This window comes from Sceloporus occidentalis, unplaced genomic scaffold, assembly GCF_023333645.1.
Source record: "Sceloporus occidentalis isolate IW3139 unplaced genomic scaffold, rSceOcc1.0.p SCAF_4, whole genome shotgun sequence".
Classification (NCBI taxonomy): domain Eukaryota; kingdom Metazoa; phylum Chordata; class Lepidosauria; order Squamata; family Phrynosomatidae; genus Sceloporus; species Sceloporus occidentalis.
In genome coordinates, this window is record NW_028316984.1 from 2,895,451 (window position 1) to 2,911,132 (window position 15,682).

At 40.7% G+C, this 15,682-nt stretch overlaps 1 protein-coding gene across 1 annotated transcript in view; it reads right to left on the reverse strand.

Moving 5' to 3' along the window:
* LOC149313427 (CD2-associated protein-like) overlaps positions 1–15,682 on the reverse strand; it is a 95,532-nt gene that overhangs the window by 28,785 nt on the left and 51,065 nt on the right. Inside the window, exons 7-13 of the mRNA XM_089519092.1 lie at positions 15,543–15,651; positions 13,238–13,332; positions 11,748–11,852; positions 10,200–10,236; positions 9,012–9,074; positions 3,072–3,231; positions 709–851 (exon numbers count right to left, since the gene is read on the reverse strand). Coding sequence (XP_089375218.1) covers positions 709–851; positions 3,072–3,231; positions 9,012–9,074; positions 10,200–10,236; positions 11,748–11,852; positions 13,238–13,332; positions 15,543–15,651 — 712 coding nt within the window. The remainder of the gene's footprint in view (positions 1–708; positions 852–3,071; positions 3,232–9,011; positions 9,075–10,199; positions 10,237–11,747; positions 11,853–13,237; positions 13,333–15,542; positions 15,652–15,682) is intronic.

The window sequence follows — 15,682 nt, forward strand, 5'->3', positions numbered from 1 at the left end:
ATTTTAAGCAGAAACTGTTATGGCTTTTGTAAGTTCTTGGGCATTGCTTTCCTTTGCTTCATCCTTTGTTACATGCAACTAGATTTTATCCTCGACTTATCCATGGGTCGTATCAAAATCCACAATTTTGACCCCAAAACTTGCCCTCAACTTATACATGAGGTCGACTTATAGTAGGCCAGTGACTTACTTTCCAGAACTTTTGTAAAACTATTGGACTCACTTCAACAGACTGGATATTCAAGGCATAGCAAAATCACAGAAAATAATAGGAAGACGGAGTTATTTAATAAGAGAAAACATCCTTTTGTTTCAAGGACAAACTCCTCTATAAAAAAATCCCAAAACTATTATGTCTAAAGTGTCTTCATTCTTCCCAATTTTCTACCATTTGCTTGCTTCCAATTTCCAACTTGAAATAAGCACAGTATAGTACACAACACTGTGCAACTCCAGGGTTCTGGAACTTCATATACTGAAGCAATTAAAAAAAAACACACATGGATTTCCAGAGTCCCCAAGATTCAACTGAAGATTTGTATTCCAATTATTCCACAGGGGAAGCCATGTTAGATGGTTGCAACAAAAACAGCAAAGAACAGACTCCAGTCTAAGAAGATTTATAAGTGTCTGACATACTAACATATTATTTGTTCTTCATTCTAATATTACAGAGAAGATTTATCCAATTATATAAATTAAAAATACCTGTTTCTTTCAAATTCTTTATCACAACTGAGTCTACCTCTAGTGATTTGGGTCTCAATGGTAACGGCTCACAGTCTAACTTAGATTTTGCTGTTGGTTCAATTTCAGATTTTGGTCGCCAGGAAGCAACTTCCCCATTTGTCCTGTATTTGTAAAAAGAAAATAATTTATTACTTATTAAATATATAAAGGCATTAAAGCAGAAAAGAAAATGTATATTTGTTCTCTATATAGGCTTACAGACAAACAAATGTGCCACTTCAGATATCATGAACTCAGCCCTTGCTGTGGAGACTCAGGAATATGATTTCATTGGTTCCCATCTCTATTGTTCAGTTTCCTCTAATCACAGTTTGCCATGATGCAAACCATTCGCAAATTATGGTTAATGCTACCTGAAGAACAGTCTGCAAACTGACTTCAAGATATGGTTTCAACCCAAAATTTGATGGAAAGATCACAATTATGACATTAATTGGTAAATTACTGAAAGCACAGAAGGGAACCTAATCATGAGAGGAAATATGAATCCCCACAGCATTCATCCAGTCTTTTGTTATCAGGTTTGTAAAGTTCAATTAAAGTTTTATCCTAGTAAAATGTTGTAAGCCAGTGATGCACAATCTTTTTTAACACAGGGGCCACATTTGGATTTATCTGGGAAATGAGGAAACCATACACAAAGCCCTACCTTCCATTTTACTGCATTCCTATCCTAAGCAAATTCCACTAATGGCTCTATCCCTGTCACTACTAGCAGCTGGTAAACTTAAATCTCACAGAAAAGTGAATAGTATCCTCCCCAAGGTGATGGCCTCCTGTTCCCACCTATAATTGTAGAATAACTATGACCTGGTACAGACGGGCCCTTTGCGGCACGCCCATGACGTGCTAGGGTTACTTGAGGGTGGGGCGTGCACACGCCCCGTAAACCTAGCACATTGTGGATGTGCCGCAGCTGCGGCACGCCCACCAGACGTGGTGCATAATGATGACGTTGCAGCTGTGCCACTTCCAAACGGGGTGGCGCAGTTGCAATGCCATCATGCCATCTCTGGCGCTTTGCTGCATCGCAGCAGCGCCAGAAAAAGGAGCCGCTTCCGGGTGCTCCTTTTTTGCTGCGCGATTTGTTTGCTGCAGCGCTCTTGCGGAGCAAAGAGAGGTGCCGGGGAGGCGCCTCTTTTTGTTGCTCTGTACCACGCCTATAACAGCCTAAACTGCCTTTTAGTTGGCAGTCACCATAATTTAAACCTGTTCTGCACATGAAAAATTTCATATGCAAATACAGCAGTATTATGCTACTGTGACATTCCAAATATAACTTAACAACGAAACAGTTTAACACAGTGGTACTCAAGATTTTTACCCTTGGGATCCTCCTTTACAACTATATGCAGATGTTGCCCCCACCCCCATGTAGTGTATGAATTATAATATTTAGCTTATTTACTGTGCATACAGTTGTCCCCAAGTCTGCGGACTTGAGATCGGCAGACTTGAAAATCTACAGAGGGCAGCCACGATTAATGTCAATGGGGAGTGGGCGCATGGCGCACCCCCCACATGCACGCGCCCCACTCAAGCCTATGGGGCTTGAATATGTGCGAGTTTTAGAACTTGCAGAGGGGTCGGAACAGATCCCCTATGAGTTCCAAGGGCCAACTGTATTTTCATTTGCACATTTATGTGTATTCAGATTTTAACATTTTATAAGGTACTATAATAACAATGTTCAAATTAAAAGCAGTTTTATTTAAGTAAATTCAATATTTAACTCAACACAACACTTACATTATATACTCAATTATAAATAGACCTCATGTATAGGTCGAGGTCAGGTTTTGGGGCCAAAATTATGGATTTTGCCATGACCTGTGGATAGGTTGAGGGTAAAACTTGGAGGCTCCTTCAGTGTGTGTATGTGTGTGTATGGCAAAAAAGACTCTCACTGAGCCTTTTCTTTCAGCTTTCTGTTCAGCCAGACGTGTAAGGGCAGGAGGGGTACTCTTAAACAAACAGCAACATCAATAAATCACCCAGGACTCTTTCTGCTTGGCTCTTTCTTGCTAAACTCCTCTCTGCACAGCATGGGGAAATCTGAAAGAGCTGCTATTACATTTCCATAAATAAGTTGACCTGGGATTTTGGGGTCAATTTTTGGGCATTAATTTTTAGGCATATAGATGGATATATACAGTAATTCAAACTCAAACATAATTTTACACATTAAAAAGTTGGGAAAATGAGGAGGAGAAAGGATCAGGGATTCCAACTCCTTCGAGCAACACTTGCTTCCCACTCAGGGATCCCACCTCACTGTTTAAGAACCATTGGTTTAACATATAAGAAGTAGGTATACTTACTTTGATACTTGTGGCAGTGAGACTGGTTTATCTGCCAATTTTGGATGCAGAATCCCAGATCTTAAAATGCTATTGGCTTTGTTTGGAGGAACAGGCTTTTTGGGAGGTACTTGAGGAGCTACCGGTTTAGATCCTTTCTGATCCAAAGCAGCTTTTTCATCTGGTAAATAAATTAAGAGAAATATTTGTAAGCACTATTAGATTATTCCATTTGGCTAAATTTGGAATTAAATTACCTTAATTGCAAGGAACTGCAATGTTATTATATAGTGTTACTTATACAAAATCACTAGATTAAGGCTAAGGTACTTTGGACATTCCATGAGAAAACATGACCCCCAGGAAAAGACAGTAATTCTGGGAAAAGTTAAAGGCACCAGGAAAAGAGAAAGACTGAATTACATAAGGATTTGTTCATTAAAGGCAGCCATAGCCATTAGATGGCTGTGCTGGAGCAGAGCAATACAGAGGAAATACAGGAGACCAATATGTACTGTATATAGGTATTAACAAATAATAACACAAGACAATTATATAAACACAAAATGAACACATTAATGGAATCCATTATAAGCAAACAACACAAACTACTGCAGTAACAAAAAGTAGGCAGAGATAAGATATATAATACTGAAACCAAGAAATTATCATGCTTTTGGATATCTTCCTCATTTGAAGTAAAATTAGAAGAGCTGTAACTTCGTAAATTGTCAAAACAGATATATGTCTAAATCTATATGCACTCTTCCACACAGATTTAAGACGCTGAGAGATATTTATTCTTTAGTTATAAACACTCACTAACCACCTTACCTATTTTATAAGCCCTGATCTTATAATCACAATTAACAAGATGGAATGTTGGACACTTTCTTCACACAAATTATCATTTTATTCAAAACAAGAAACTGCCCAGAAGCCTGTTACTTGTAAACTTTCTGTTATGATTATCTTGTTCCTCTTAACTTCTTGTTCCTAAAATTCATCATATTGTTTAATATAATTGATCTGTTATTCCTCATTAATACTTATATACAATATACTGATGTCCGACCTATTACATCCCCTCAGTATACCTAATGCTCTATATCATTATTGTAATGTCATGCCTTATAACATCATTTGTGTATATAATAAAGTTATGCAAACAACCGTAAAGCATATACACCCAACTTTTTCCAGGCAAAGCATTCTCTGAAGATGCCAGCCACAGATGCTGGCAAAACGTCAGGAAGAAAATTTTCTAGAACATGGCCACATTGCCTGAAAAACCCACAAAAAAACCATAAAACAATTTATCAGAAGCTTTTCTTACAAACATGTTGCTCTGAACACCGGGCCCCATGTGTGTAGCTCTGCTGGCAGCAATTCCAAACAAGGTTCCCTATTCAAATCAGTACAAAAAACCCAAAACACAACAAGAGCAAGTCCTTAAGAAGCAGGCAAGTTTCCCTTTCCAATCTCCCTTCTCAGATTCAGCAGGCTGTGAAAAAATTTTCCTATGGGAACTGAGCACAGGTACATCTAAATCCAATCCCATATCATAAATTGTAACAAAAATAGTACAAGCAAAACACTGGGGTTAGCACATTAACATTATTAAAGAAAGGCACTTCCTAAGTCATCAGTTTGGTCAATTAGAGCCATGAAAGGGAAACAACCCTTATTTTATACTTTCATACTAAAACAACTTTTTTTTAAAAGAGGAAAGTCAGTTTAGACTTCCTTTTACTAACTATTTATACTACAGACTATGTGTAAATATGTACAGTGTATGTCTATGTATAAACATTAATACGATTTTATCCTTTATGATGTTTATGTGTATGCATTACCATATATACTCATGTAAAAGTCGACCTCATGTATAAGTTGAGGGCAGTTTTTGGATCCAAAATCATGGATTTTGATATGACCTGTGGATAAGTCGAGGGGCAAACACTGGAGGATGATACAAAAGATCTAAAGGGGGGAAAACAAAGCACCACTTCCCTCCCTATATCTCCCTCTCTGGACCTCTCCCAAACATTAGTCTCGGCATGGAAAAGGGGAAACAAACCTCAGTGCGCGTGCACGCGCACACACACACACTTTTCCCCTTACCAGAGGCATCTTCAAGGCTCATGGCTTGCTACTTTTGAATTGAGCGCAGTCACATTGTGTGAGCTGAAGAGTTGATATATTAGATATATACATATACTGAATGTTGGCAGGCCACTGAGGAAGACTGTAGTCGAAACGCGTCTGGCCTTGAGTTTTTATTATTACTAAATCATTTTATTTTCTGCATTTGCATAATTTTCAATGGGGTATTTTTACCCGTTTAGATATTTTACTGGCTTTTCCCCCCAGGGTTCAGTTACTCTGGCCTTGAATTCTGAAATTTGTATTATCATTATATACTCAATTTTTGTATTTGCATACTTTTTAGTGGGGTATTTATACCTTTTTAGAAATGATACTGGCTTTTCTGCTCTAGGCTTTATTTATTCTCTTATTTCTTTATACAATTGCCTTTTTGTAATTAGAAGTGGGATACAAATTATCCTGGTTATCCATATTTTTTGTTAGAACCCTTTGGTTTGTTTTAGTTTTGCGAAAAGGAGGACAGACCCCACTGTCTCTCTGCTTGTCAGCCCCAAGAATCCCAAGGCTCATAGCTTGCAAAAAGGAGGACAGACCTTTCTCTTTCTCTGCCTTTCACCCCCAGGACTCCATGGCTCATAGCTTGCAAAAATAGAGGACAGACCTTTCTCTCTTTCTGCCTTTCACCCCCAGGACTCCAAGGCAGCTTGCAAAAATAGAGGACAGACCTTTCTCTCTCTCTGCCTTTCACCCCAAGGACTCCAAGGCTCATAGCTTGCAAAAATAGAGGACAGACTTTTCTCTTTCTCTGCCTTTCACCCCAAGGACTCCCAAGGATCTGGCCTTGCAAAAATGGAGGACAGACCTCTCTCTCTCTCTGCCTTTCACCCCCAGGACTCCCAACGTTCAGGGCTTCCAAAAATAGAGGACAAACCTTTCTCTCTCTCTGCCTTTCACCCTCAGGACTCCAAGGCTCATAGCTTGCAAAAATAGAAGACAGACCTTTCTCTCTCTCTCCCTTTCACCCCCAGGACTCCAAGGTTCATGGCTTGCAAAAATAGAGGACAGACCTTTCTCTCTCTCTGCCTGTCACCCCAGGACTCCAAGGCTCATAGCTTTCAAAAATAGAGGACAGACCTTTCTCTCTCTCTGCCTTTCACCCCCAGGACCTTCCAGGCAAAACGGAATACATGGCTGGGCAGACATTGCCTCAGCAACAACATGTTAGCTCTGGCTGCGCGGGAAGGCTGAGAGGGAAACAGACAGAGAGAGAGAGAGGGAGGGAGGGAGGGAGGGAGGGAGGGAGGGAGGGAGGGAGGGAGGGAGAGGAGAGCGGGCGCCGGGGCTTCAAACAGGGAGCCGTTACAAGGCTACAGAGAAAGGTGGGCACTTCTTCTTTCAAGAAATTTATTATCATTAACTCATTGCCCCGTATATAAGTCTACCCATGATTTTGGAGTTCATTTTGGGGCATAAATTTTTCGACTTATAGTCGAGTATATAAGGTAATTGTCTTTTACACTCTTTATACAGAGTCAGCATGGTGGAGTAGTTTGAGTGTTCAATTGGGACTAGGATTCAAATTCCTGCTCAACCACAGAAATCTAGTAGGTGATCTGGAGCAAGTCAAACACTCTCAGCAGCAGATTATATTTTGCAAGGGAAACACTGTGACTGGTTTGCCTATATCAGTGATGGCGAACTTTTTTAGGTTTGCGTGCCAGGGGGCAGGGCTTCTGCCCCTTCAGGATGGGGCTGCGTGCTGGGGTGTGGCTTCTGGCCCAGGGGTGTGGCTTCCACCCTCCATGGGCGGAGCTTCCACCCTCTGGGCAGGGCTTCTCCCCTGCCTTTTTCCGGGCCCCCAGCTGTCTCTCAGAGACAGCTGGGCATCAGCAAAGGCCAGTGAGGGGGTGGAGCCATGGGCACGGCCCCAGTCCTCCTCTTCCTGGACCTTTTTTGCCCCAAAGGACTCTCTAGAGCTCTTAGGGGTCGGGGAAAGGCAAAAGGGGAAGAAGAGTAATGGGCAGGCCCCCTCTCTTCCTCCCCACGGACCTTTCCCTGCCCTCCAGTTGGAGGCTGGCAAAGCTCCCTGGGGAGGAGCAACTGGCATGCGGCGGTTGCTCCACCTCTCCCCACCCTTTCGCCGGCCTCTAGCTCTCTTGAAGAGGTAGCTGGAGGCTGGGAGAAGGCTGCGAGGAGGAGCCAGAGGCGCGCTCATCTGGCTCCTTCTCCAGAGCGCCCTTTTCTGGCTTTCAGCTGTCTCCGAGAGACAGCTGGAGGCCAGGAACGGGCAGGGAGGGGGAGGAACGGGCACGCGTGTGCCTCTTCTGCCTTCTCCCTCGCTCCATGCCCGAGGAAATGGCCCAAAGTGCCACTTCCGGCACACGTGGCATAGGTTCGCCACCACTGGCCTATACAGCGGACCCTCCACATTTGCTGGGGTTAGGGACACAGGACCCCATGAAAGTGGAAAAACCACCAATAATAAAACACACTTTGTTTTACCTGAGAGAACACCTCCCTAGGAATCTCTAGGTCCTCCAGGGCAACACTATGGTCAACATCTGCCAGAAGTTGACCATAGAAATGCACTGGTGGAGCTACAAATGCTTAGGCAGTTGTTCTCTCTAAGTATGTACTTCAGTGTGATTTTTGGTGGATGTTGGCCACAAAGTCATGATGAAGGACCTAGAAATTCCTAGAGCCCTACGATCCTCAGAAGGCTTTTTGTCAGTCCCACCACCATCCCAGGCTTGCCTGGTGAGGGCATGAGAGAGAGCCTTCTCAGTGGCTGCTCCCACCCTGTGGAACTCCCTTCCACCGGAGGCTAGGCTGGACCCCTCTCTTCTGGCTTTTTGCTAACAAGCGAAAACATTTTTATTCCAGCAAGCTTTTTAAAATAATGCAGGCCTGGTTTTAAATTTTCTATGTCATATTTTAGAAACTTTTTATTGTTTTCAATGGATTATTTTAATTGTTTTTTAAAGTGTTGTTTTAATGTGTTTATATATACATATACTCAACTAAAAGTCAACATCTATTAATAATAATAGAGGGAATGTATTAATCAAATCTCTAAATAATCAAATCTTCAAAAGTCAGAGCCACAAATGTGGAGGGATGATTGTATATGAGTATAATAAGGTTCTAGTCAGAACAGAGATACACTAGATTTTGAAAGTAAGAACCTCACTTCCATATGGTCTGATTGAGAAACTTCATCTTTCATAACTAGGGCATAGCTGTTTTGCTTTTACAATCATACCTTAAGGCAGTAGTTCTCAAACTGTGTGGCGGGTCACCCGGGGGGGCATGAGAGTTAAGGGGGGAACAAGACATGGAGGCTCTGATTCTTCCCCTCCCCCACTTCTCAAACATTTTTCTGCCTTAGAGAGGAAGAGAAAGGCAAGGAGGGTGCTTGGAGCAGACACCCCTGCCTCAGGGAGGAGGAGGTGGAGATCAAGGGAAGCTCACTGGATTATGGGCTCATCCTGAGCTGCAGCTTCTTCGTCTCCCACCTGTCCCAAAACTGCCCTGGTTCTTTGGAGCAGATCCTACTGCATGAATATATTCATGAGTATACATGAATGTACAAATGAAAATACACACACTAGACAAAATATTTTATTCATATATTACATTGATGGGGGGCACGATGTCTACATGTAGATGTAAAGGATGTTGCAAGGGTCAAAAGCTTGAGAACCACTGCCTTAAGGTATTTGCTAGGAAGAATATTTGGCAATAATCCCTGATTCTTGCAAAGACTGATAGCCATTTCCCATCAGCAAGTTATTTAATTTCCTACCTCCCAAGTCATTGGTACTGTTGTATTACTTTGTCAACTAGTCTTACCTTTTTCTTCATTCTTAAGAAGAGGTAACTTTTTCTCTCCAGATGGAGGTTCTGGCTTTGAACCTGGAATGTAAGGCCATTAATGAATATACAATTTACCTTGCATTTTTGTATTAAGAATGATAATAATTCTTAATAGTTAAGGACAGAACATCATACATCCTCATCAGATCTGTCAAATAAGACAGAAAACACAACACAAAAATATCCTGGGAGGCAGAAATATTCTGAAATAGTTTTAATAAAACAAAAACAATACCACAGCTTAACCATGAAAAACCTTTATATGATTATACACATCAGCTGCTATAAAAAAAAGTTGATATGAAGTGGCATTTGAAAAAATAAACCTGGATACACAACTCAAGGGGGCCTTCTTAGTTGCTGTTCCCAGGTTACGGAACTCACTTCTGAGGGAAGCTATGATTGTGTTGTGAGTTGCCTTGGACCCCAGTGTTGGAAGAAATGTAAGACATTAAACATGTAAACATATGGCTTGAAAATGGAATGTACACTATGATAAAGATTGTCCCCATCTTGCCCTGGGCCACAATCTCTAGCCAGAATTTGGAAAAGTTATTTTCTGGATTACAGCCCTCAGAATGCCCAACTGCTCACGCTGGGTGGTGGATTCTAGGAAAAGATTATAACAAACTCTGGAGTAGAAGGGAAGAGGAGAAATTTTGAGATGAGTGCCCTAAGAATCATGGTGTCAAGCAGATAACAAAAATTCAGATACTCAAGAAGAAGCTGAGGTAATGTTTGATGGCAGAGTCCAAAAGTAGTGTACCATGCCCCCAAAGAAGCCTAAATGCTGTGGAGTCACTGACTGCACTGAGCTTTCTGCGGCTGGAGTCAAGGACACTGTCTCCAGATCCCTTCAGGCCTTCTGATGCAGATGGGCCTTATACAGCTTCTTCAAAGACTCCAGGTGTATCTCTTGGGGACTGAGGGACATGCTTTGGGTTCTTAATCCAAAAATGAATTATCTTGGCTCTAGCCTAGCAAAGACATGTCAAACACAAGCCAAAGTTAGGATGGTAGCTCACAGGTCTCAACCACAGCAACATTTTCTCTCCCATAGTGTTTAATTCAATTTAACCTTGTGTAGTCTATTAAAATGATGGAGAGAATGTTAAAAAGCAAATGTATGTATCTCAGTAAGAAAGAAATAACAGTTTAACATACTTGGACATTTTGCTGGAGGTGCTGGTTTCTTTGGCTTCTGCAAAAAGGACAAAATATTAATAACTAATAATGTTTAGGGAACACTTAAGTGTACTGATAAGCAGCATTGAAATGTACTTGCTATTGCTATTTGATTATTTCACAGTATCACGAAGAATGCTATGCTGAACTGGAACTTATCCTCAGATGTCTCCAACAGCTCCATTCTTTTGCCTGCAGCTGATTTGCACTAGAATAACAAGCAGATCTCCGTGTGTATGTGTATGCTCATGCACGTGTGCGCACATGCACACACAAGCTTCTACATGCACACAAACACCCAGGTTTCTGGATGTGCCCAGGGAGATATTATCAATCCACTGAGAAAAAGAGAAAGAGAAGGAGAGGAATAAAGTGGGCTTGGTTCTCCACTCTCTATTTCCTCTTCCCCCAAAATCTATTAATCTCTTACCCACCATCTTTTTACTCTCCAGAAGGCAGGCTTCTACTCCCTCCTTTGGCAACTATTTGGGGCAATGTGGGGTAACTTTAGTGCCTGCAGTTCAAATAATGCTATATAGAAATAAAATACGTATGTGTGACAGAACATCTATCCAGAATGTCTCCACATTTTCCAGCTTATGTGTTCCTGACACTCATCTGGCCTATTTATTTATTATTGGATTTATATTCTGTCTTTCTCCCAAAATGGGATTGTACTCTCAAGATTGTTCCTTGGATCTGGTACTCAAGCCTCAGGGTGACCAATATACTGAACTGTGTGGATCAGTGGGTTCGGTACGATAAAAGCATTACCTTGTTAATTATTAAATTATTAATAACAATTATTAATATTAATATCCTAAATATCAATATTATTAATCAGAATGGGTAGAACCAACCATAGGAGACTGTCATAGAACTCTTTGGAAGATCTGCCATCTGAATAAAGTATCAGCAGATGAACACATCCATCCATCCATGAATGCATCCATCTTCATGAACGTGTGTACCTGAACATTATCACATGGTATCTGACGCTTGTCCCTCTGAGTGCACAGATTGACAACATAATGAAGGGAGAACAATCCCTTGCAAATGGCGAAAAACTTTGCATAACAGCAAGATGTAGTCTTAGGACTCCTTTGTCGCCATAAGATCCAGAGTTCAATGGCCAAGCACATGCTTTGCACACAAAAGTTGCCAGGTTCATCAAGATACTGGTTTTAATTGGTCTGATGTGTCTCAATTTGGATATGACTCAGGAACCAGAATATTATCTGAAGCTGGAAAAAGATCTACCAGGAACAATCCAAAGATTTGGTTACTGTTTGAAAGACTGTCTTCTGCAGCATCCATTCTGATTGTTTGATGGATGTCCTGCTGAGCCAATCTGCTACAATACTTGACACTCTTGTTAGATGTTCTACTTTGACAGATCTCATGTCAATCAGATTATTTCTGTGGCTTCCCTATCTGGTTATATAAAAATGACTAAGCATTTATTGCTTACAACTAGCTTTAAAAATGTTTATACAGTTTCTATAAATAATCATAGTGGGAACTTACAGGGAGATCTTTATCCAGTTCATTAATCTGAAGGGCAAAGTTGTCTGGAAAAACTCCTTCTTTGCCATTAAGCTCGCCTTTCCACCATCCTGATTCTCCAGTATCCTAGAACAAAGAGAGCTTTTTAAAAGGAAAAAAAATAAAAATAAAAACCCCAGTTGCTGTATGCACAGTTATTTCAGAGAACAACTTTCAAATTTCCCTCTGTCCCCTTAAACAGCATTTATATTAATCCAATACAAAAATATAGGCCTCTGTCCAGTGGAACCTTACTCTCCTTTCTACTCCAAACCCACAGCCTTCTGTGCCAAAGCTAACCTCTGAAAGACCTCATCGCTCCCCATAATTGGTTTTGAGGGTATGGGGAGGAGGCAATGAGGAGGAGAATTCATCTCTCCAATTGCACTGGGACCTCCTAGCCTGCCAGTTATGCATCCTGGTCACAGTTGCTTTGTAAACATTAAGGGGGAATTCTGTTAGGGAGCTAATACAACAGTACATCTCAAAATTCTTCATCAATTTGAGAGAGGGGAACACAGTCCACAGTCCAGAATAGTACCCTAATCATAAACATTTAAGGTAGCACTGAGCACACAAAATAGCCATTAGTACTCTTTGGATAACTCAGGTACACTAGAAGTCTTGATGTCATGTTGGTATGTCCCTTGTTCTAACTAATCCATGTCACTACATTACTATATTAACTCTAGTTCATAGTAATGATGTACATCTTGGTTTATTTTGTTGTTGTATGTAAAATAAAGCATTCAAATTGTTTCTTTCCACTAAGAAGATTTTTTAAAGGAAGAGTTCTTGTCACTTTTTTTTTTGCATTTCAGAACATTTTTAATCAGTATCTTCCAATTTTTCCTTTGCAAAATATGTATTTTTGTGTGAACTATGATCCTTTCTGCCATAAAGTAAGAAGGCACTTTGCCTTTTTACTGTAATACAGAGGTGAAAATTTCATGGTGGTTTTCCTGTTGAGAAACCCTTTTTTGTTGTTGTCAGGAATGAGAAAATTTGCAAAAATCCTTTATATCTCTTATCCATATTGAGGCATTGCTTTCTCAAATGTTCCTCTGCTCCCAAAAAAACCCCTACTCTGATTAGCAACTTCAGGTCAACTCTTGCTTGAACTATTTATATAACTATATAAGCATATGTACAGAGAGAGGGCAGTGGTTGCATGTATTTGTTCACAAGATGGCGCCAAACAATAAATATTACTATTTTTCTGTCTGAATAAATCAAACTTTCAAGGGATGAAATATAAGGAAGTCCCACTGTGAATACACTTTTAATCAAATATCCTATGTGGACTATGAGTATGATACTGTTCAGAACTGAAAGTAGTAATTTCTATTAGTTTAAGAACTCTGTATCTAGCTCCTAGATAGCATCCAGAAAATTTTAATTATGACATGCTTCATTTTGATGTGGCTAGTTTTAATGAAAGAAAATGTTCTGATTAGAACATGGATCCTTACCTTACTTATTAGCTGGATAATATCACCTTCCTTAAAACTAAGTTCATCCTCATTGGTACCTTCATAGGAATACAAGGCTTTGCAATATTCCTTAGCTGAAACAAAATAGTTTGAGTGTCATGCATGCCCTGCACATTTCAAATGTTTTATAAATATAACTGTTCAAAATTTTTCAATAAGACATTTAGGGACATGCCTGTTAACAAGATATGCTTAATTATTATTACAATCTTAAAATGTATATTCAATTTACATTATTTAAACATAAATTAATTTTTTAGAATCCAAAATTTGATATGCTGCTGCTATTTAACACTTTGTTAGCACCAAAGTGACAAGGAATGTAAAGAACATAAAGTGTAAACTAATCAGCTTGAATTGGATAGGCAAGTTAGCACTGCCAGGATTTTAAAAGCCAGGATTTGCTCTGACAGTGGAATATATTGCCTTGGAGTGTGGTGGAGAAAAAAAGGCATACTCCTGGCATAATCGCATGATTGCGTTGAAGATCTTCAGACACATCACACTCATCCAGGACTTATCCTGTGATGATCCAGGCATGCTCTGGCAACTAAACCATTCCCGGGACTTCCCAATGAATGGCTTGTTGCTAGAGCATTCCTGGATTTTCATGGGATGAGCATGGTGTTGTCTGAAAATTTTCAGCGTGATTGTGTGATTATGCCGGGAGTATGCCTTTTACTACCAGCTTTGCCCCCATCTGTTGGGGCTGCTTTGAATGGTGTTCCTGCATAGGAGAGGGTTGGACTCAATGGCCCCTCTGGTGTCTTCCAAGTCTATGATTCTATTATTAATGAGCTGTTCACATAAGACAAGTAGAAGAGCAGCAACAAGCAACAACTAGTCAATTGTGGTTCAAAGTAGATAAGCAAATTTGTTAATACATGTAAACTTTCCTACACTACTGCTAATTTGGAGGAGTTGCTGTGATGACATATTCACAAACTTTCAAATTCCAAAGGGAAAAGTATTGGTAAAACAGTCACCAACCATGCACAGTCTAAAACGAAATGAAAAATAAATTTGTCTGGAAGGATCCACATTGAAGACCTAGGGGCAAGGTGGACCCAGGTGCAAGAACATGTGTGTGCTGCCTGGAGAAAGCAAACGCCTGAAACACACAGGCCAAAAAGTCTGACATCTGGCTGCTTTGGGCATGTGGCATTCAGATAATGCATAGTCCTGGATTGGCTGGAAGTTGCTCTATGGCTGCTTAAGGCAGCCCAAAGCTAGCCAAAAAAGGAGCAGCAAAAGCTGCTCCTTGCTGGCAGCCCATTAAGGACTGTGGTAGCAGCTGGCTTCCGGACCACAGCATTCAGTTGCTTCACTCTACAGAAGCCAGAGTGTTTGGCATGGGGTTATATGGTTTGTTTTTATATTACTGCTTTTTTAAGGATTGTGGCATTTTTATTGTTATGAGGAGTGTAGGATATAATTCTCTGAATGAATGGGTTAAAAATAAGAGACCTATGGAAGAATTGGCCAAAGAGAGAAAGAAAGAAAGAAAGAAAGAAAGAAAGAAAGAAAGAAAGACTACTAACAGATGGGAAACTAGTATGTCAGTAGGTATAAAAGCTTCTAAAGGAAGGATGCAAGAGGCAAAGAGTTAAAGAAAATTGGTGTGTCCTGTGGCTACAGAGAGCTGGAAAATAGCCTCATGGGCCTAGTGCTAGAAAAAGACTGTGTAATGTAGGCAGGTTACAGACCACCATAAAGTACGCGCTCCGCACGTACTAGGGTTAGGAAGGGTCTTACCTTCTTCATGGCCCTTCTTCCTAGTACGTGCGGAGCGCGTCCTTAATGGCAGCGCCCATCCACATGAGTGCCACCATTTTGACGTCTTGGACGCATAGCGTCCAGATGCATCGTGGCGGAAGTGACGCCGCGAGGGCGCGCTTCGCCCCTCGCTGCACCACTTCCGCGTTTTGAAAAGGAGCGCCATTTCAGCGCTCCTTTTTCGCTGCGCCAGGAAGCCTCGCGGTCTGGCCGCTGGGGCTTCCCTCTGCAGCGAATGGCGGCGGCGGGAAAACGGCTGCTTGAGGGCAGTCTGTAACCCGCCGTAGATAGCAAGAATACACAGGACATTTGCTTCTTCATCAAGGAGGAAGAAACTAGCCTACACTATTGAACTCTATGGAAACATGTGAGGGAAAAAAACAAAAAACCCACAAATTATTTTAAGAATAAAAGGATGTGGATCCTTCCAAGGACTATCAATTTTTAAAAATGATTTTATATTGAGAATTACAGAATAAAATGAAGGCATATAATAAAATAACCCTACCTTTCTGTTTGTCTTCAGTTTCGGCTTTTGCAACCTCTGTTGTCACTTCAGATTTCATAATACTGGGAAACTGTGTTATTTTTGGTCCAGATGAATGAGTAGATAATGGCTACACAAGAAATATGACGATAAATAAGAAT